The sequence below is a fragment of the Scyliorhinus canicula genome, chromosome 18 (assembly GCF_902713615.1).
Source record: "Scyliorhinus canicula chromosome 18, sScyCan1.1, whole genome shotgun sequence".
NCBI lineage: Eukaryota > Metazoa > Chordata > Chondrichthyes > Carcharhiniformes > Scyliorhinidae > Scyliorhinus > Scyliorhinus canicula.
In genome coordinates, this window is record NC_052163.1 from 101,968,401 (window position 1) to 101,988,790 (window position 20,390).

The following is a 20,390-nucleotide window of genomic DNA, read 5'->3' on the forward strand; positions in this document are numbered from 1 at the left end:
GAATAAAATGCATAATTGGGTCTTTAACAGAGAAATCGATAACTTACCAATCCATTACAGTTACTTAAAGCAACTTTTGTGACTCCCTGGAGATCACTTAAATGTCCCAAATAATGACATTCATCCATATAATCGTGCCTCCATTCCAAGCCATCTCTTTTCCAATATTCTACAGTAAAATAATCTGATACCAGATTAATGTGTAAAGTCAAGTTTAAAAGGAAGTGCAATCCATGTGAAGATACTTTGTAATAAACTTGCTGCTCAACTGGCTCATGTTGAAACGCAGGTAAGCTTCTCTTTGATCGCAGTTCATGGCTACTTTTTACATTATAGCTTAGGAAGTCTCCATTGTGGTCAACTCGGACAGGAATTGCTATTTCATAGTGTTCAAGAGTTGACAGGAATTCTTCTGTGTTAAAAAAAAAGTTTTTTTGTTATTCAGTTACAGATTTTGCCACTTAATCCTATCCTTTAAGTACAGATCACCTTTTTTTCTGTAGTAAAAGAAAAATGTAGTTTCTATATTTTTTTAATCCTCACCAGTTATATATTTTTAATCCCTCTACAATACCCTTTGAACTGAAAGAGCTTGATTATATGGATCATGTCGACGCCTCTTCAATGTGACTTCACAATTGACTGGCAGACAGTAAGCCTTTGCAAGCCTGAACGTGTCCCTTAATGATATCTTTCTCCACATCCACAGAGAGATTTTTCATTGATCACCCAAACCTACTTGATCTTCAGTCAGTTCTGGGTTTAAACTTTGGCTTCGACAATGGAAGGTCAGTTTGCTACCATTTAAGTTGCAGTGACAGATTATATCATCATAGTCAGATTCTTATTCAAATAGGGTATAATTTTTCCCATTCACTCCCATCGAGCATGTCAGCATGAGCAGAAAGCAGGAAAAAAACTCATTTCAATTTGCCACAGGACCTCAGGATGTCATGTGAGAATTTAACTACAGTAAAGTATTGAACCTACACTGTTTCATGAAATTCAGCTTCATGACAGCTGACCGACCTAACAGGCTTACATTCGAAAAGTAGATCATGAGGTCCCCAGGTCCAGCTATTCAGTGTAATTGAAGCTTAACAGAGGCTGGATATACAGATATATTTTTAACATTAAAAGGATACAATGGGTGCTCACGTTTCTGTGACGACCATGATTTAAGAAGTATCAGCTGGCATTCTTGAGAAATCAAAGTTGAAAGAAAATGATGCCTCAAATTTGAAATTCATTTGTCGGAAGTTTATGCGTGAAAACTTCTTTCAAGGAAAGGATATGCGACGTGATGTGTTTCAACAGGACCTTGTTACTTGAACAAGGTAAACAGACCAGCAATTCAAAAATGTGCAACTGAAGATATTAACGTGACTTTAAACGGAGTTGATAGTATTCACAGTAATGAAAATGAACAAGTACCATGGAGGGAATTTATTGATTTGAAAAAATATTTTAGGATTAGTGGAGTGCCTAAGGCTTTGTTCAAGATAAGTCAGAGTTTACATTGTTTGTAACAAATAACACAATACAAGACAATCATATTGTCTGCCATTAAAAATATGTGGGTGGGGGGGGGGGGGGGTGTGGTAGTCACCACTGATGTAGTATACTGTATATATAGGCGTTTTATGGTTTTATACTATAGGTACGGGGTTAGATCCCTGCCTGCTGGCTCCGCCCAGTAGGCAGAGTATAAATGTGGCTGCTTACGGTTGCCTCACGCAACGTACAGGCCTATGCCCCCAACCACGTAGCCCACCCCCACCCTGCCGACGGCCACCCCATCATGGACCCAATAAGCGACCGCCCCCAGCCAACCCCACGCCTGCGCCGTGCGGCAGCCAACCAACCCCGGGGGACCCAAATGCTACTTCTGCGGACAGTCAAAACACCCCCGGCAGCACTGCCTGGCGCGGAGGTGCAAGGCCTGTGGCAAGAAGGGACATTTCGCTGCAGTGTGCCAGGCCCACTCAATCACCGCTATTGTCCCGGCAACCCCCACGTGAGGCCAGTGTGCGCCGTCATCTTGCTCTACTCACAACATGTGCGGCCCGTGCACGCCGCTATCGTGCCTGCCTCAGAACCTATGGGCGCCGCCATCTTGCCTGCACCAGGACATGTGCGGCCCGAGGGCGCCGCCATCTTACCCGCCTCAGGTCCCCTGCCTGTCGGCACCTCATCAGGCCGCTCATCACCTGCAACCGCCAACGACCAGCGTCGGTCACGATTGACCAGTCACAACCACACAACCTCGTGACCGCTTCGACAAAGGTGAAGGTCGACGGGCACGAGATCACCTGCCTTCTGGACTCCGGGAGCACTGAGAGCTTCAGCCACCCAAATAAGGTAAGGCGCTGCTCCCTCACCGTACACCCTGCTAACCAGAGGATCTCCCTGGCCTCCGGATCCCACTCCGTTGCAACCCGGGGGTACTGCATTGCCACCCTCACCGTCCAGGGCATAGAGTTCAGCGGCTCCCGGCTCTACATCCCCCCCAACCTCTGCGCTGCCTTGCTACTCGGCCTGGACTTCCAGTGCAACCTCCAGTGCAACTTCCAGTGCAATGGCAGGCACCCCCGCCCCCACCCCCGCCATGGCGAGCGCACCCTGAACAAAAAGCAAACCACTGCCCCAGGGGCCGCTTCCAGTGGGAGACCAGGCCCCAGCATGAGGGAGCAAGAGTAGCGGAGAAGGGAGAGCAAGCAAGAGGAGTGCAGGGTAGTATGGAGGAGGAGCGGGCAGGAAACCGCAGAGGCCGGGCAAGGGAGAAACAAGACATTAACTCTAGAGAGGGGGGCCACCGCACCAGCAGGAAAGCTAGTGCCGAGGGCATGCAACAAAGCAGGGCCACAGCGCTCCCCCAACAGGGGGGGTGGGGGGGGGGGGGGGAAGGCACCTAGTGGGGGGACCACTTAACAGAGGTGGAAGAGCAAACGGGGATAGGAACAGGGGAAAGAGGGACAAAGGGAGGTATACGGGAGAGGGGGGGGAAAGGGGGGGGGAGAAAGGGAGAGACCAGGGAGGGGGAGACACAGGGAGGGAGAGACTCGTGAGGGGGGGGGGGATATGACACAGAGAAGGAGGGAGAAACAAGGCTACAAAAGCAACAGCAATAGGGCTCCAAAGTGCCACAACCAAGGGCTCGAAACAAGGAATCGCTGCAAGCACTCACCCAGTCCGGTCTCTGTGTGAAGGGAGACCCCAGAGTGCAGGGGACTATCCGCAGGGCGGACATACAGTAGGTGGCCGTGTCGGCTGCCCCCTGGACAAAGGGAAACCCCGGAGTGCAGGGACACGACCGCATGGAGAGAGCAGTGACAGTGGCCATCCTGGACGGCCCCCTAATAAAGGGAAACCAAGGAGGGCAGGGACAGGACCGCATGGAGAGAGCAGTGACAGCGGCCATCCTGGATGGCCCCCTAATAAAGGGAAACCAAGGAGGGCAGGGACAGGACCGCATGGAGAGAGCAGTGACAGCGGCCATCCTGGACGGCCCCCTAACAAAGGGAAACCCCGGAGTGCAGGGACACGACCGCATGGAGAGAGCAGTGACAGTGGCCATCCTGGACAGCCCCCTAACAAAGGGAAACCCCGGAGGGCAGGGGCGCGTCCACCAGGTAAGTATGGTTAATCCCACAGGAGCGGGGGGACAGAAGCCCCCCACCAGGATAGTCACCTGGAACGTAAAGCGACTCAACGGCCCAGTGAAGAGATCCAGAGTCCTCACCCATCTAAGAAATACGAGGGCCGACATAGTCTTCCTCCAAGAGACACACCTGAGAGAGCAGAACCGACTGTGGATGGGACAAACCTACCATTCCTGCTATGGGACAAAGGCCGGGGGGGGGGGGGGGGGGGGGGGGGGGGCAATACTGTTCAGCAAGAGGACGATGTTTAGGGCGACAAAGACGGTTACGGACCCAGGGGGACAGTACGTAATGGTCAGTGGGTACTGGATGGGGCACTGGTAGTACTAGTTAACGTTTACGCACTGAACTGGGACAACACGAGCTTCATCAAGAAGACCATAGCAGACATCCCTGACATAGCGATACACCGACTAATCATGGGGGAGAACTTCAACTGTGTACAGGATCCAACGACAGACAGACCAAACCCCAAAACGGGGAAAACCTCAAGCTTGACAAGGGAACTCAAGTCACTTTATGGAACAGATGGGAGCAGTGGACCCCTGGAGGTTCACCCACCCAGGGGAGAAGGAGTTCTCTTTCTTCTCCCAGTACACAACATATACACCAGAATTGACTTCTTTGTGGTGGGGAAAACGGTGCTTCCGGGGATAGACAAAGTGGAATACTCCGCAATTGTGATATTAGACCACGCTCCACATTACATGGACGTGAGGCTGGAGACGGGCAGGGCCCAACAACCCACATGGAGGTTGGACATTGCCCTACTAGCTGTCAAGGCCTTCAATGAAAAGATATCGCGGGCCGTAGCAGAGTACATGGAGAACAACCAGAATGGGGCGGTCTCACCCTCCACGTTCTGGGAAGCGCTAAAGGCTGTACTAAGAGGGGAAATCATCGCTTTCAAAGCGCAAAGAGATAGAGAGGAAAGGGTGGCTAGGCAGCAGCTGGTCGACTTCATATTGGAGGTAGACTGTAAATACTCTGAGGCCCCGACTGCAAAGCTCCAGGCAGAGAGGAAAGGGCTACAAAGGAACTTTGATCTGCTCTCCACCAGAAAGCAATGCACCAACTCTGCCAGGCACGTGGGACCCTATATGAACACGGAGACAAAGCCAGTTGCCTGTTGGCACACCAGCTGAGAAAGCAGGCAACCACCCGAAAGTTGCACAAATCAGGGATACCAGAGGCACATTAGAAACAGAACCAGAAAAGATCAGCAAAACCTTCAAGGCCTTCTAACAAGGGCTGTACACCTCAGAGCCCCCAATGGGGGCGTCCGGGATGAAACAGTTCCTTGATGGACTGGACATTCCAGTTGTGGGGAGGGCAGAAAACGGGGCTTGGAAGCACCACTAGCACTGGGAGAGATCATGGAGAGCATTAGCTCCATGCAGACGGGGAAGGCGCCGGGACCAGATGGATTCCCGGCGGACTTATACAAAAATTTTGCGACAGCACTGACCCCGCACCTGCGGGAGATGTTCATAGACTTGCTAGCTAGGGGCACACTGCCACCCACGCTAGCACAGGCCTCAATCTCGCTGATACCTAATAAAGAGAGAGACCCAATGTAATGTGGGTCATACAGACCCATCTCACTGCTAAACGCAGATGCCAAAATACTGGCCAAAATCCTAGCCAAAAGGCCAGAAGACTGTGTACCTGAAGTGGTCGCAGAGGACCAGACAGGCTTTGTCAAAGGTAGACAGCTTACGTGAATATCAGGCGCCTGCTGAACGTGATAATGACCCCCTCCGGGGAGAGAACACCAGAGGTGATCGTCTCCCTAGACGAGTCGAATGGAAATACCTCATAGAGGTACTGGAGCGTTTCGGGCTTGGAACAGGGTTCACCTCCTGGGTAAAGCTCCTATATAATGCTCGCATGGTGAGTGTATGGACCAACAACACCAACTCCCGATACTTCCAGCTGCACAAGGGCATCAGACAAGGATGCCCACTGTCCCCGCTGATGTTCGCTCTAGTGATCGAATCACTAGCAATCGCGCTCAGAGCAGCAAAAAGCTGGAGGGGGTCCAAAGGGGCAGCAGAGAGCACAGAGTCTCACTCTATGCAGATGACCTGCTCCTCTACATTTCGGACCCACCAAGCACCATGGACGGAATCATCACGCTCCTGAAAGAGTTTGCCGCCTTCTCGGGCTACAGACTCAACATGAGCACAAGCGAGATCTTCCCAGTACACCCACAAGTAGGGGGTCAGCACTAATGGGACTGCTGCTTAAACAAGCCCAACACAAATTCCGCTACCTGGGGATCCAAATAGCCCATGATTGGAAAGGGATCCACAAATGGAACCTCACCAGCCTGACGGAGGAAGTAAAAAAGGTGCAAAAGATGGAACACACTCCACTCTCCCTCGCGGGGAGAGTCCAGACAATCAAAATGAACGTACTGCCCAGGTATCTCTTCCTACTTGGATCCATTCCAATCTACATCCCCAAGTTTTTCAAAGCGCTGGACAAACTAATCATGTCGTTCGAATAAGGGGTGGTGGGGGGGGCTGTGCAAGAATGCTAGGATCCCAAAGAAGGTCCTACAAAAAACAAAATCCAGTTGGGGGGGGGGGGGGGGGGGGGGAGGCTAGCCCTCCCAAATCTACAATTATACCACTGTGCAGTGATGGCCGAGCGAATAAGGGGATGTATCAAGGAGCCAGAAGCCGAGTGGGTGTGCGCGGAGGAGGCCTCCTGCGTGGGGACCTCCCTCCGGGCCCTCGCCACAGTGGCACTCCCATCCCCACCCAAACAACACTCCAGCAGCCCGGTGATGATAGCCACCCTCCAATCCTGGAACCAACTGCGGCAGCAATTTGGCCTGACCAAAATGTCAAAGCTCCCATCTGCAACAACCATAGGTCCACACCAGCTCTGACTGATGCCACCTTCAAACGGTGGGGACAGGACGGAGGGAGACTGACAGTCAGGGACCTAGACACGGACGGCAGGATAGTAACACTGGACGAACTGACAGAGAAATTCCAGCTAACCGGGGGAATGAGCTGATGTATCTGCAGCTCAAAAACTTCCTACGAAAGGAGACAAGGACGTACCCACAACCGCCACGACAGACATTACTGGAAGAGTTACTGGACTCAAGCATACTAGATGAGGGAAACTGTAGCGACATGTATGACGACTGGTAGATGAGGGCCAACACCGTACTGGACGCAACAAGAAAGAATTGGGAGGAGGATTGAAATAGGGTGGGGACTATGGAGCGAAGCACTGCACAGGGTCAACACCACCTCCAAGTGCGCAAGGTTCAGCCTGACGCAACTAAAAGTGGTACATAGAGCCCACTTAACAAGAACCCGTATGAGTAGGTTCTTCCCGGAGGTGGAAGATAGATGTGAACGGTGCCAAGGAGGCCTGGCCAACCACGCCCACATGTTCTGGTCTTGCCCCAGACTTGTGGAGTACTGGACAGCCTTCTTTGAGGCAATGTCTAAATGAGGTGGAGCCATGGCTGAAAGTGGCGGTCTTCAGGATTTCAGACCAGCCGGATCTATTCCAGAGGAGGAGGGCGAACGCCCTTGCCTTTGCCTCCCTGATCGCCTGATGTAGAATCCTGTTCGGCTGGCGGTCAGCAGCACCACCCAAAGCTGCAGACTGGCTGTCCGACCTCTCGGAATCTCTCCAAATGGAGAAAATCAAATTCACCATCCGAGGGTTTCCACAGAACGTGGGAGCCATTCACCCAATTGTTCCGGGACCTGTTTGTGGCCAACGAACAAGCAGAAGAATAGCTAGGTAGCCAAGAATCAGGGAAAAGTAGCCAAAGTATGAGAGGGAGAGATAGACCGGGGTGGGGGGGGGGACAGCTAAACCGGAGAGGAAAGAAAGGCGAACCACAGGAGGGGGGGAGGGGGGGGGCGGAAAGAGGGGAAGGGACAGGGAACAAGAGAGGAGAACCAGAGGGAAGCAGGGAAATGACAGCCGGAAGGAGGGCATGGGATACGATAATAAGCTTGGCATCGCCAGGAACAGAGAACAAGGAGAATACAGGCAGACGGGAGGAACAGCTGAAGCAGAGGTGAGCGCGAGACGACAACGGCAGCAAGATCCATCTGGGAGAAGCAAGTGACAACACCAACACCAAACCCATTTGAGTATTGCCCACTGTAATTGTTTCTCCGGCACCCAAATGTATATCTACCGCCCCAGTCTCCAACCTCCCCCACCCCCGCAAACAGTCGCCGACTTATGTGTTGCAAATAATTTTGCCAGTTGTACAGTACAGCTGTTGAGCTGGTGCACAATACCCTACCAGTTATTCTATTTTATTTTTTATTACTTTTTTTGGTATGCCCTTCTCTTCTATATATGTGTATATGTATATATGTATATATATATATGTATATATAAATATATATATATATATATATATATATTTATATATAAATATAAATACATATATAAATATATGTATATATATATATTTCTGATTCTGTGTACATAATTGTAAATATACTTTGTTTAAAAACCCAATAAAAACATTTATTTAAAAAAATCTGGTGCACCGCAATTTTACAAATGATCAAAACCCAATTTTACGCAATAGTTTCAAAGGTATGGGCAACGTTTTTCACTGGGATGACCTGATGAAGCAGAAGGTTTTTCAGAAATCTGCAACTTCCCTGATGACGATTTTAAAGCCATTCAATTAAATGAAGCTTTGCAAGATGTGCACCTGTATTGTCACAGTTTCATTCATTTTCATCCCTTAATCCTTAACTCAAAAATGTATTAATTTTTTTCATGCTCTTTTAACATTATTCAAATATTCTCATGCTGTGATGGAAGTTTTGATTAATAGGACTAATGCCCTCACTTTTATCTTACTCAATCCTTGCTGAATATTTTGTGACCAGAAATGTTCAGCTTCTAGTCCAGTCCTAACCAAAGTCAAGTCCCACACGAATGATATTATATCAAACGTTCATATTGTAATATTTGCATCCAGGTCAATCTTATTTGGATACTTTAACCCAAATCGCTTTCTCTCTATTTAACAATCTCCGTAGTTTTCATTCCTCTTCCTTCGGATCTCTTTTCCTCTCATGTTTCCTTGCTCGATTCTCCAATTCTTCGTCAAAAGGCTGGCATTTAACTCTGAATTTTCCTTAAGAAAGTCCTGAGTAATTCTCCTACTTGCAGGAGGTGAGCACGGCCCTGGAGTGCTTCTGGCAGCTCTGGCTGCAGGTACGGGACCCTGCACTTCGGGTTGGGAGACTGCGACAGCCGCCCCGTGGGATATGGCGGACTCACACCGTGGAGGGGTGACCCCACCCACCCGAGATCACACACACCCACGGGGCCGTTTCTACCTCCCCCCTCCCCCGGTGATCGATCCCCCAGCCCCCCACCAGGGCGGCGGCAGAGCCACCGGCCATTCCCGACAGCCGATAGGTGGTTAGAACCATGCCGTTGGGAACACAGCCAGTTTTCCTTGGAGAATCGCAGGGGGTTGGGGGGCCTCTGTCAATGGCGTCCTACCCACGGCGCGTAGTTTGCGCTCGTGGGAGCGGCGTCGGACCGGATTTCAGGTTAGACGCCCATTCTCTGCCCCCACGCCGTTAGCGATTTCGGCGTGGAGGTTCGGAGAATCCAGCCCCTGATTCATTTTATATTCTTGAAGAGGTGGTGGTGTAAAAAAGAATAAAAGTCAATTCGATTTACCCTCAGCATAGGAGCGGACATTGTCCAATTCATTTGATTGTACTGGAATTAAGGAAAGCTGTGAATTATGTGTGCTCTAGCGGCATGTAAATGTTGGAAAATTTTGTGAAGCAAAATATATTGGTAAAGTACTTTACTAAAACAATTCCAGCGTCTGAAAAGCCATGAGAATGGCAAGTCAAATACTTTACCAGAAGGGATTTGATGAAGTGCTGCAGAACAGACTTGTAAGAAAAGTTACAGCTCAAGAAGTAAAAGGGACAGTCGTAGCATGGATACAAAACTGATTGAGTGACAGAAAACAAAGATTAGTGCTGAACGATTGTTTTTGTTTGGACAGAGGAAGGATTATAGTGGAGTTTCCCCAGGGGTTGGGTTCGGACATCTGCTCTTCCTGATATGTATTAAATGACCGAGACCATAGCATAGAGGGCACAAGTTCGAAATTTGCAGATGATATAAAACTTGGAAGTATGGTGAACAATGAGAAGGATAGTGTTGAACATCAAAAGGACACAGACAGTTTGGTGGAATGAGTGGGCAAATGGCGAATGAAATGTATTGAAGGGAAGTGTGAAGTGTTTCATTTTGGTAGAAAGAACGCAGGGCTGATGCAAAATAAAAGAAAGAACACTGAAGGGGAAACAGGTGCGGAGAAACTAGAGAGAGAGTGGGGAATAAAGGATATGGTGGAGGCAGAGCTGGGTGGTGAGCTGGAGGCTGGATTGTGGGAGGATGCCCTGAGGTGAGACAATGCGTCCTCGTCGTGTGCCAGGCTTAGTCTGATACAATTTAAGATATTCCACATGGCGCACATGACGGTGGCCTGGATGAGTTCTTTGAGGGGGTAGAGGATAGGTGTGGGCGGTGTGTAGGGGGGCCTACGAACCATGTCCATATGGTTTGGACATGTCCGAAGCTTAGGGGATTTTGGCTTACGTCATGTCGGAGTTACTGAGGGTAAGGGTGGTTCCAAGTCCAGAGGTGGAGATATTTGGTGTGGCAGAAGACCCAGGAGTCCAGGGGGCAAGAGAGGGCGATGTTTTGGCCCTTGCCTCCCTAGTAGCCCGGAGATGGAGTTTATTGACATGCAGGGACTCGAAGCCCCTGAAGTTGGGGGTGTGGGCCAGTGACATGGCTGGGTTTCTCCAGCTTGAGAAGATTAAGTTCGCCTTGAGGGGATCGATGCTAGGGTTTGCCCGGAGGTGGCAGCTGTTTATCGACTTCTTTGGGAAAAATTAAGGGGGGGAGGGGTTAAAAAGGGGCGACATGGGGAGTTGGTAAGGTGAGGGAAGGTTAGTGGGGAATTGGGATTGGGGAGTTATTGATGTAGGCCATGTTAGCTGGATCTTGTTGCTGGTTGGGTGTGCGGTTGTTCATTTTGTTATCTTGTTAAAATGATAATATAAATACCTTAATAAGATATATATTTTTTTAAAAGTAAAGGTTATGGCATCCTGGGCTTTATCAAGAGGGGCACAGAATACAAAAACAAGGAAGCTATGTTCGCCCTGTATAAATCACTGTTTTTTGCCTCAACTGGAGTTTTGCCTCCAGATCTGAGCAGCACACTTTAGGAAGGATGCGAAGGCATTAAGAGTGCAGAAAAGATTCAGGTAATAGTTCCAGGGATACGGGAACTTCAGTTAAGAAGAATGATTGGAGAAAAGGTTAGGGGAAAATCTGATGGAGGTCTTCAAAATCATGGGGAGTCTGTGCAGATGGGGACAAATTGTTCCTTTTTGTGGAAGGGTTGAGAGGCAGAGGGTGCAAATTTAAGGTAATTGGCAAAGTAAACATTGGCGAGCTGAAGGAAAACTATTTTACACAGCGATGACTAGAATCTGGAAAGCACTGCCAGAGATTGTGGTGGGGGCAGGATTAATTGAAGCTTTCAAAAGCAATTGGATCATGATACGAAAACGAAACATTTACAGGGCTGCACAAAAAAAATAGCGGAGTGGTATTGTTCTTTGATGTTGTCATTTTCAGTCAGATAAAGGATGGACACTGTAACTATATTGGCAACAGATAACATAGTCGAAGGACCAGTAGAGACACAACAGGATGAGTGGCCTGCTTTTCTGCTATATTTATTCGAATGATTCTATGAATTCACAATCTTTGCACGCAAAAATAACACGCATTTCCACTCAAGAAATACAATTGACACTGCTCATTTATTAACTTGTTAAGAACCAAATGGAAGTGGTAACTGGAGTTCCAATGCACAAGTTCCAAATAATTAATGGAACACCAAGGGAGATCCCTGATGAATTAAGCATAACTGAGTCATGAAATACTGAAACAGCTGCAATACAAACAAGCTGATGTGAAGCCAAACATCATAATTGTGCTCCCAAGTCCAAGATGTGAACTACTACCTCCTGTTGCAGTTGGAGAGCTCATACTTGGTCCCTGATGGGGGTCAGTAACTAGAATAAAAACGCGCCAAACGTCTGCTTCAGCATCCACCTGGACTTGTGCATCTCTTTCGTGGAAAAACTCTGTCCCGTGACCCTGGTAGTATGTTATGCAAGGTGGATGAGATCCTTGCTGGTAAATCTGTGACCAATTACATTGTGTATTTATATTTGCAGCTGAGTTCAGTAAATACAATGATTCAGTGCCAGTTCCAGCTAGACAACACAGTTTAACCGCCTATACCCCCAGTCCTTCTGTCTTAGAGATCCAAGGCATCCTGAACACTTTTAACATGTAACTCGATGGCTCCATTGACATACACTGTACATGATGTCAAACCAAAGAAAGTGTGAAACTTCTCCCAAAGATTTTCACACTGTTTCTTGATGGAGCCGAGTTGGGCCTGGACTCGAGGCTGACGGTGCAACTTTAGTGTAAGTCGGAAATCATCTTTGTTTTTGCCTCTGCTTTTACCACACTGAAAGCTGCCAAATTTCAGGAAATTGCTCCTTTTAAAACTATACAGCAGCTAATTAAATAAACAGGATGTTTTCTATATGTCTGAAAGTTCGGTCTCCCTTAATAATTTGTTTCCCTGGCAATACATGCGGAATCGCAATGTTACATTGTTACAGGAAGTTAAAATAGTAGTTTGCAGGAGACAGTGTAGAATTTAGGTATGCAAAGTATTTGGTGTATATCCGCAATTTGAAAAGCAGCTAATTACATACTGCTTTCAAGTACTACTCATACCCTTGGGTCATTCTTTCGAAGCAATATCAGAGGACTGGCTGCAATAAACTCAAGTGGCTCCGTATGCATCATTAAACAAAGAGATATGGAATAGTTCAGAGCATTCATAAATAGGTATGCTCATGGAACTGGTAATTATAGTCCTCTTTGTTCTAAATTAACTAGCAATAAAGAAAGATTTCTCCCCAGGTTACAGCCCAGCGAGTGGTGCCTTTGTGCTTAATACTGAGTATTTCACCTTGAGAGTTGCTGAAAGTGCAAAACAATAACAGTGCAGCATCCTGTACAGAGCTAGAGTAAAAACAGAAAGTGCGGGAAATACATAACACATCTGGCAGTATCATGGAGGGAGAAACGGACATTTTGAGTTGAATATGACCCTTGTATGAATTTTATTCTGTCGAAAGGTGGTAAGGGGAGGATAAAGTAATGGGTTAAAGATAAAATAACAAAGATGTCTTTTATTCCTTCGTGGAATGTGGGTGTCGCTGGCTGCGCCAGCATTTGTTGCCCATCCCGAATTGCCCTTGAACTAAATGGCTTGTGCGGCCAATTCAGAATCAACCACATTGCTGTCGGTCTGGACTCAGGTCAGGCCAGGTAGAGTTTGCAGATTTCCTTCCCTCAAGAGATGAGTAAACCACCTGGGTAATGGTCATCATGGCCGAGATTCTCCTTTCTGGGCACTAAGACCCCAGGCCGGCGGGAAAATCGGCACCAACCACTCCGGCGTCAACGGGCCCCCAAGGTGAGGAATTCTCCACTTACCTCCAATTTCTCGGGGGCTAGGCGGACGGCGGAGGGGTTGGCGCCGCTCCAGCCGGCGCTGAAGGGACTGCGCACGTTTGCGCATGCACCAAAGGGCCGGCGTGATCTCGTGCATGCGCGAAACCGCTGGCATGTTATGGCTCATGCGCGAGGGGTTCTCTTCTCCGTGCCGGCCATGGCGGAGCCCTACAGGGGCCAGCGCAGAAGGAAGGAGTGCCCCCATGGCACAGGTCCGACGGAGATCAGTGGGCCCCGATCGTGGGCCAGGCCACTGTGGGGGATCCCCCTCAGGGCCGGATCCCCCCCCAACGCCCCCCCCGAGGACCGCCCCAGCCAACTTACCTGCCAGGTCCTGCTGGTACGTGAGCTGAGTGATTCACGCCAGCGGGACTGGCCAAATGCAGACAGCCGCTTGATGCATTGGGCCTCCGCTGCATGACTGGGAATACCTTTCAATTCCAGATTTATTCATTGGTTTTAAATTCCACCGGCTACCATGATGGAATTTGAATCTGTATCCCCAGGGCATTAGACTGGGCCTCTGGGTTATCACTCCAGTGACATGTCAGGATACTATCGTCTCCCCATAACTTGCAGCGAAACGCAAAGAGGGCAGCAATGATTGTAATGTAGAAATAAAGCATGTTTCCAGAGTGAGTGCGAATGGCAGAATAATGAACAACTCCATCTGATAGCAAAAAACATAAAAAACAAGATTCAGACTGGCACATGGCAAAAAAAGGGGGGAACAGAGTTTATAGTCTGAAATTGTTAAACGCAATGGTCCAGGAGGCTGTAAGTGCCTATTCCGAAGATCAGGTGCGGTTCCTCAAGTTTGCATTGAATTTCGCTGGAACACAGCAGTTGGCCAAGAATAGAAATGCGAGCGAGAGAGCAAGTTGGTGAATTCAAATGACAATTAAGCAATTGGGAGCTTGGGGCCATTCCAGTGGGCTGAGTGGAGGTGTTCTGGAAAGCGGTAACCCAATGTACATTTGGTCTCCCCAGTGTAATATCTACATTGTGAACAGCGAGTACATGTATACTAAATTTAAAGTAGGATGTGTAATTTGTTGCTTCACCTGGAAGGACTGTTTGGATGGTGAAGAGAAAGGAGATCAAATGCAAGTGTCACACCTCCCTCGATTGCAACAGAAGGTGCCCTGACAAGGGTATGTGTTGCTGGGGGTGATTGATGTGTAGACTAGGATTTTGCAGAGCAAATGGTCCTTTCAGAATGATGACAGGGGAGAGGAAGGGATGATGTGGTGGTGGTAGTGGTATCACATGCTGGAGGTTGTAAAAATGAATGTGGAGGCTGGTGGGGTGGAAAATGAGGCCAAGAGCAATATGATTCTGGGAGGGAAGAGAGGTGTGAGAGCAGAAGTGAGGGAAATGGGACGGACATGGTTGAAGGCATTGTCAACAATGGTGGTGGCAGGCGGAATCCTCGGTTGAGGAAAAAGAAAGGTATATCAGAAGCACTGCTGTGAACGGTCTCTCAAATTGCACATTTCAAAAATGTTATGTTCCTAATGCTGGGTCATTGTTCTGAAAAGCATCTGCCATACTCCCATTTTGCTAGATTTCCAGGCATATTGGCTCTGTACAAGATTAGATCAGCAATTTCCTGAGGGAAAGTAATTTTTGTTCAATTAACTCTCTTGTTCACATAAAGGGACGTTTGTTTTCCTGCTCCATCAATCTTGTTCGGCTACACCTGTACTTCACTGATGGGGAGTATTCTGGAATAGCTCAATAGGAAACAGCAGGGCCAATGATGTTAGAGACCCCAGCTGGAGCCAAGCTCAGGAAACCACCAGACTGGGAATTCAGTGTACAGCGATCAAGGATTCGCTGCTATCTCATAGCCCTTAGGCTAGTTTAAAGCTTCTGCCCAGTTCACTCTATGGAGAAGCTTTAGAATATTACTTGTCTGTGACATTGCCCAGGAAGGGGCCTCACATAAGTGTGCTCATGCTAGCAGTAAAATTTACTTAAAAAAAACAAATCATGCATCAACCTGCTTCTGAAACGCTGGGCGGGGCTTTCCGTGCAACCCGCTGCGTGTTCCGCGGAAGCGGAGATGACCTGCATTGGCCAACATCGGGATCCTTTGATCCAGCCATTGTCAATGGGGTTTCCTGTTGAATTCACCGCTTGCCACTGAGAAACCAGTGGAGAGGATTCGCCGTCAGCTGGATCAGAAACATCCACTGGCCTGAATTGCCGGAATATTCCGGCCTCATTTTTTTGTATCTGTACAGTGGGTACATAAACTGAGCATTACAACCCTAAACTATCACATTTAGAAGCGATTTTCTTCTTTCCCCATTGTACTGAATTCAGACAGAACGATAGGCATAGAAAAAATAAAAACAACAATTGGTGAGATATTCCAGCACCCCATGCCACCGAGAACAACCCATCAGGCACGTTTGAATTATCTAAGAATTGCAGATACCATGGCCACAAAATAGAACAGGGTCAGAATATGGACACAAATATCATGGGCTGGATTCTCTGCACCCGAACGGCAAAATCGGGTTCGGCACTGGATTGGAGAATCCAGTTTCACGCATGAAATCGGGACCGGTGCCGGTTCCACGATTCTCCGCCCCCCGAAAAGCGGCGTACTCCGCCACCTATCCACCACCTGTGGCCATTGCTTGAGGCCCACCCCGCTATTCTCCATCCCCGACTGGCCAAAGTCCCGACGGCGTATTTCTAATGTGGTCCCACCATCCGTGATACCCATGTGGCAGTTGTGGACTCAGTCCGTGGCCGCCACAGTCGGGGGTGGGGTGATCGGAGGGCAGGGGGGGCCGCATTCGGGACTGGGCTTTTATTATGCGAGCGGTCTGGGTCGGGCAAGCGGCCGATGGGGGTCACTATTTCCGTGGTCCAGGTCCGCGGTCGGAGTCCGCCATGGAGCACGGCGCAGCCGCTGCGGGCCGCCGCCGTGCACATGCGCGGCCTCTGATCTGGAAGGGCGGGGGGCCGTATCGGCAGCTGGAGGTGCAAGTTTCACAACAGCTTCCTGCTAGCCCCCTGCAAGACAGTGAATCTGTGGCCTTTTGACGCTAGTTTTCCTGGCATAAAAGAGGGCATGATTCTCCGCAAATGCGGAGAATCGTAAAGGCTGCCATGGGACAGGCCGTGACCCACGGCAGCCTTCACGGCCACTTCCGGGGCCGATTCTCCCTCCCGGGCGGGGCTAGGAGCGCTGCCCCGTGTGTCACGGAGGCGTGGCCTTGACGGCGGTCGTCAAGGCCGCACGTCAAGCGTCACGGCGGCTGACGCGGCCGATGACGTCTGCCGCGCATGCGCAGGTTGGACAACTCCAACCCGCGTATGCGCAGTTGGTGTCTTTCTCCTCAGCCGCCCGGCAAGACGTGGCGGCTTGATCTTGCCTGGCGGCGGAGGGGAAAGAGTGCGCCTGTTTTGGACGCTGGCCCGACGATCGGTGGGCACCGATCGTGGGCCTGTCCCTTCCCGAGCACAGTCGTGGTTCTCCCGTGCCAATCGGGCCTCTAGATGCCCCAAACGGGCATCTGGCGCCCGTTTCACGACGGCAGCGAGGTGTGTTTGCTACCGTGGTGAAATGGGCATGAAGGGCCGGCCGCTCGGCCCATCGGCCTCGGAGAATCGCCGCTCGCCGATTCGTGGCATGGGTCGGGGGGGGGGGAAGAATAGCGGGAGGGCATGAAAAATATCAGGAGGCCCTCCCGCTATTCTCCCACCCGGCGTGGGGGGCGGAGAATAGCGGCCACAGTTTTCACGACAGCGTGGGGACATAGTCCCTGAAACGGAGAATCCAGCCCAATGATTTAGTGCCTGTTGTTTACAGTACAGGCAGTGCACAAGGTTTGTGTGATAATTGTATTATGCAACCACCGCCAAGCATGCTGTTGAGTGGCTGCACTGATGAGCCGGAGGCACAAAATAGAGAGAAAGGCCATCACCTGGAGAGAGTGGGTTGACTAAGCCTTTATTCACTGGAGTTTAGAAGAATGCGAGAGGATCTCATTGAAGTGCATCAAATTCTGACAGGGCTGGCAGACTGGGTGCAGGGATGTTGTTTCCTCTGGCTGGAGGGTCGAGAAAAAGGGGTCATAGTCTCAGGATACAGGGTAGGCTACTTAGGCCTGAGTTGAGGAGAAATTTCTTCATTCAGATGGTGGGAACCTGTGGAATTTTCTACCGCATAAGGCTGTGGAGGCCAAGTCACTGAACCTATTAAAGAAATAAATATATAGATTTCTAGATACTAAAGTTGTCAAGGGGTATGGGGAGAGAGTTGGACTGTGGTGTTGAGATGGTGAAGCAGAGTCGATGGGCCAAATGGCCTACTCCTATTATCGCCCACTTAAAGCTAGGCTGCACAACTTAAATCTACTGTGAATAAAAGATCGCAATCCTGAAACATTAACTCTGCTGCTCTCTCCACAGATACTGCCAGACCTGATGAGTATATCCAGTATTTGTTACTTAAAACCAGCCTGGTACTCTGGTTGGAGCAGGTGCTGGAAGTCATTTTAGAAGTGATTTTGAAGTGGAGGACATTCAGTCAAAACCATGGGAAAGACTGGGCGCCAAGATTTTATCGCACTACAATGGAGGCCTTGTTATGGGGGAGAAGAGGAGGAGCGATACCATCTACACAAAGGGGTTCAGGACAAACTTTATGAAGGCAGGAGGAGCAGATGGCTGTGACAGTCAATGCCAGGAGTCTAACCCTGGTGGCCAGGATGCAGATCTGTAAAAAGTTCAGCTGCCTCACACAAGTGGGCAAGGTCAGCGGATCAGCGTTTCTCCTCTAAAAGGCCAATCGAACGGCCTTGCCACGGCTGACTCGGTGATTCCACAAGAAGCCTCTCATGAGATTAGCGACATTCGGGATCCTTGCAAGGTCAAATGAGATCTCGCAAGACACCTTAATCTGGGCAGGGTGATACCCTGGCACTTATGCCGCCACCTGGGCACCTTGGCCCTTCCAGCCTTGCACCCTGGCAGTGCTACCCTGACACTGCCAGGGTGCCCATGTGGCACTGCCAGGGACACTGCCAGGGTTCCAGGCTGGCAGCACCAAGGTGCCTGGTTGGCACTGCCAGGGATTAGACCCAGGGGTACCCTGCCCATGCCCTTGTAAGGTGGGGTGAGAGGGATCTTGAGGGCCCCCTAACAGATAAGTTGGGGCTTTGTGGGGGGGTGATAAGTTGGGGCTTTGGGGGGCTCTGGAGGCCGCTGTGGGGAATTCAAAGATCGTGGAGATCTCTTCCTGTACTGATGAACAGGGTTTGTCAGTGCAGGAGTTGAAGGCAAGTGCGGCATCAGTCGGGCGTTCCTTGTCGAGGCCAAAAGAAAAATAGAGACCCGTTTGACAGCAGGGTCATTCTCGGTACTGCAGGTGCCCAGAAACACCTCAATAAATGCGCCCAAAATCCGACTCTGTTTTTTTCCCCGTTAAATCGCACCCATCATATCCCACATTGCTAATCCATGACGTTCATGTCCCTCATCTACCGTCAATTTCATTCAACCACGACTCACATTGAACATTCATAGCTTCCTCTCTCCCTCACACTGCTGCAGGCCGCATAACCACACCTCACAGGTTGTACACGCGGCCAACTGTTCAACTATGAAGCCACTTCTCTCCCAACCACATTGCACCATACTCAATGGCACTCTTCCCTCTTTCTTGTGGGGTATGATTGTGCACAACAGGAAGCAGCAGGAGCTGGCGGGGGCTGGCATTGATGTCGCCCTTACTCCCAAAGAAAGATTGTACTCATCTTTGGACAATATCCAAGGCCAAGGGCAAAACCATCGAAGGTGACAATATCCCCATACTTAATCAACCTGCTCACATCCCAGCTCCCTTCATCCCGCATTCTCTTTGGATTTACAAGCTGTTGGTGTAATTATATATGTTCATGTTTACTCCCACCCTCGCCATCCATCACCAAACCTACCCTTGTGCCTTTCTGCATTCAGATACCCCCAAGAAGATACTCCCTGGTCAAACATCGGAGCAAGAAGACAGTATGTTGAAGAAGAACGGTCATTTGATTTCATACTCGCAACCACCAGCTCTGATACTGACAGTTCACATAAGTCTAGAAGTAGCTTAGAAACAGGACCTGCACATGGAAAGACGACAGTCAGAGCTTTCCGGCAGTTTTCATCAGCAGGATCTTTCAGTCCCGTCAAGGGCGCACCCGTGTCATGGGTTTCCCGCTGGGAAGGGATGCACAAAACAGGAAACCCCATTTACAATGGCGAGACCAGAAGGTCCCATTGCTGGCCAATGGCTGGGTATCTCTGTCCTCTGTCACTGCAAAACACATGGCGGATTGCACGGAAAATCCCACCTAGTGTCTCAGAAGAAGGTTGCTGCATGATTTAGGTTTTAAAGCGAGTTTTAGTATTGGCATGAGAAAATATATGTGCTCCGTCGCGTAACACCGGGGGGGGGGGGGGGGGGGGGGGGGGGGGGGGCATGCAAAATCCCACCCAGTAGAAACAAGTGGCCTGTAGCCAGGGCAAGGGGCATAGTGCACGTGCCACCTCGCCAGAGAGTGAGGGCAAAATGGGTCTCACTGCAAAGAACTCAACAGAGGACTTTGGTGGGCCAGTGTATAGAAGAAAGCTAATGGGGTTACACAACACAATGCTTGGTGTATTAGGAAGCCTGCCAAAAAGCCTGCAGTAAATGTCAAAGAGCTTGGCACAGGGCATCGCACAAAACTTGGAGCCAAACTGTTCCAGCTTGTAAGTGATAGCCAAGTCCACTCATATACTTGTGGACTCAATCATAATGCAGCATCTGACGGCCGGTGTTTCAGCTTCTAGTGCAACACATTGCTGTATTGGAAGCTTAGGCTACCATCATGCAAGGTCAGCTTGGTCTCGTACAAGCTCAGACTTCTGCAATTGTCGTGTGGGTAGCAGCGTACGGTAGGGGAGCTCGAAGTGCGTCAGCACAGTCCAGCAATCTGACACATTATTGACATTGCTGAAGTGTATCCTTGGGGGATGGTGGTGGCTCCCTGGAGCATGAGCCTGCTGTCC

At 49.6% G+C, this 20,390-nt stretch overlaps 1 protein-coding gene across 1 annotated transcript in view; it reads right to left on the reverse strand.

The window, feature by feature from the left end:
- Positions 1-20,390, reverse strand: part of LOC119953594 (A disintegrin and metalloproteinase with thrombospondin motifs 6-like) — a 167,282-nt gene that overhangs the window by 134,478 nt on the left and 12,414 nt on the right. Inside the window, exon 3 of the mRNA XM_038778003.1 lies at positions 48-412. Within this exon, the coding sequence (XP_038633931.1) occupies positions 48-412 (365 nt within the window). The remainder of the gene's footprint in view (positions 1-47; positions 413-20,390) is intronic.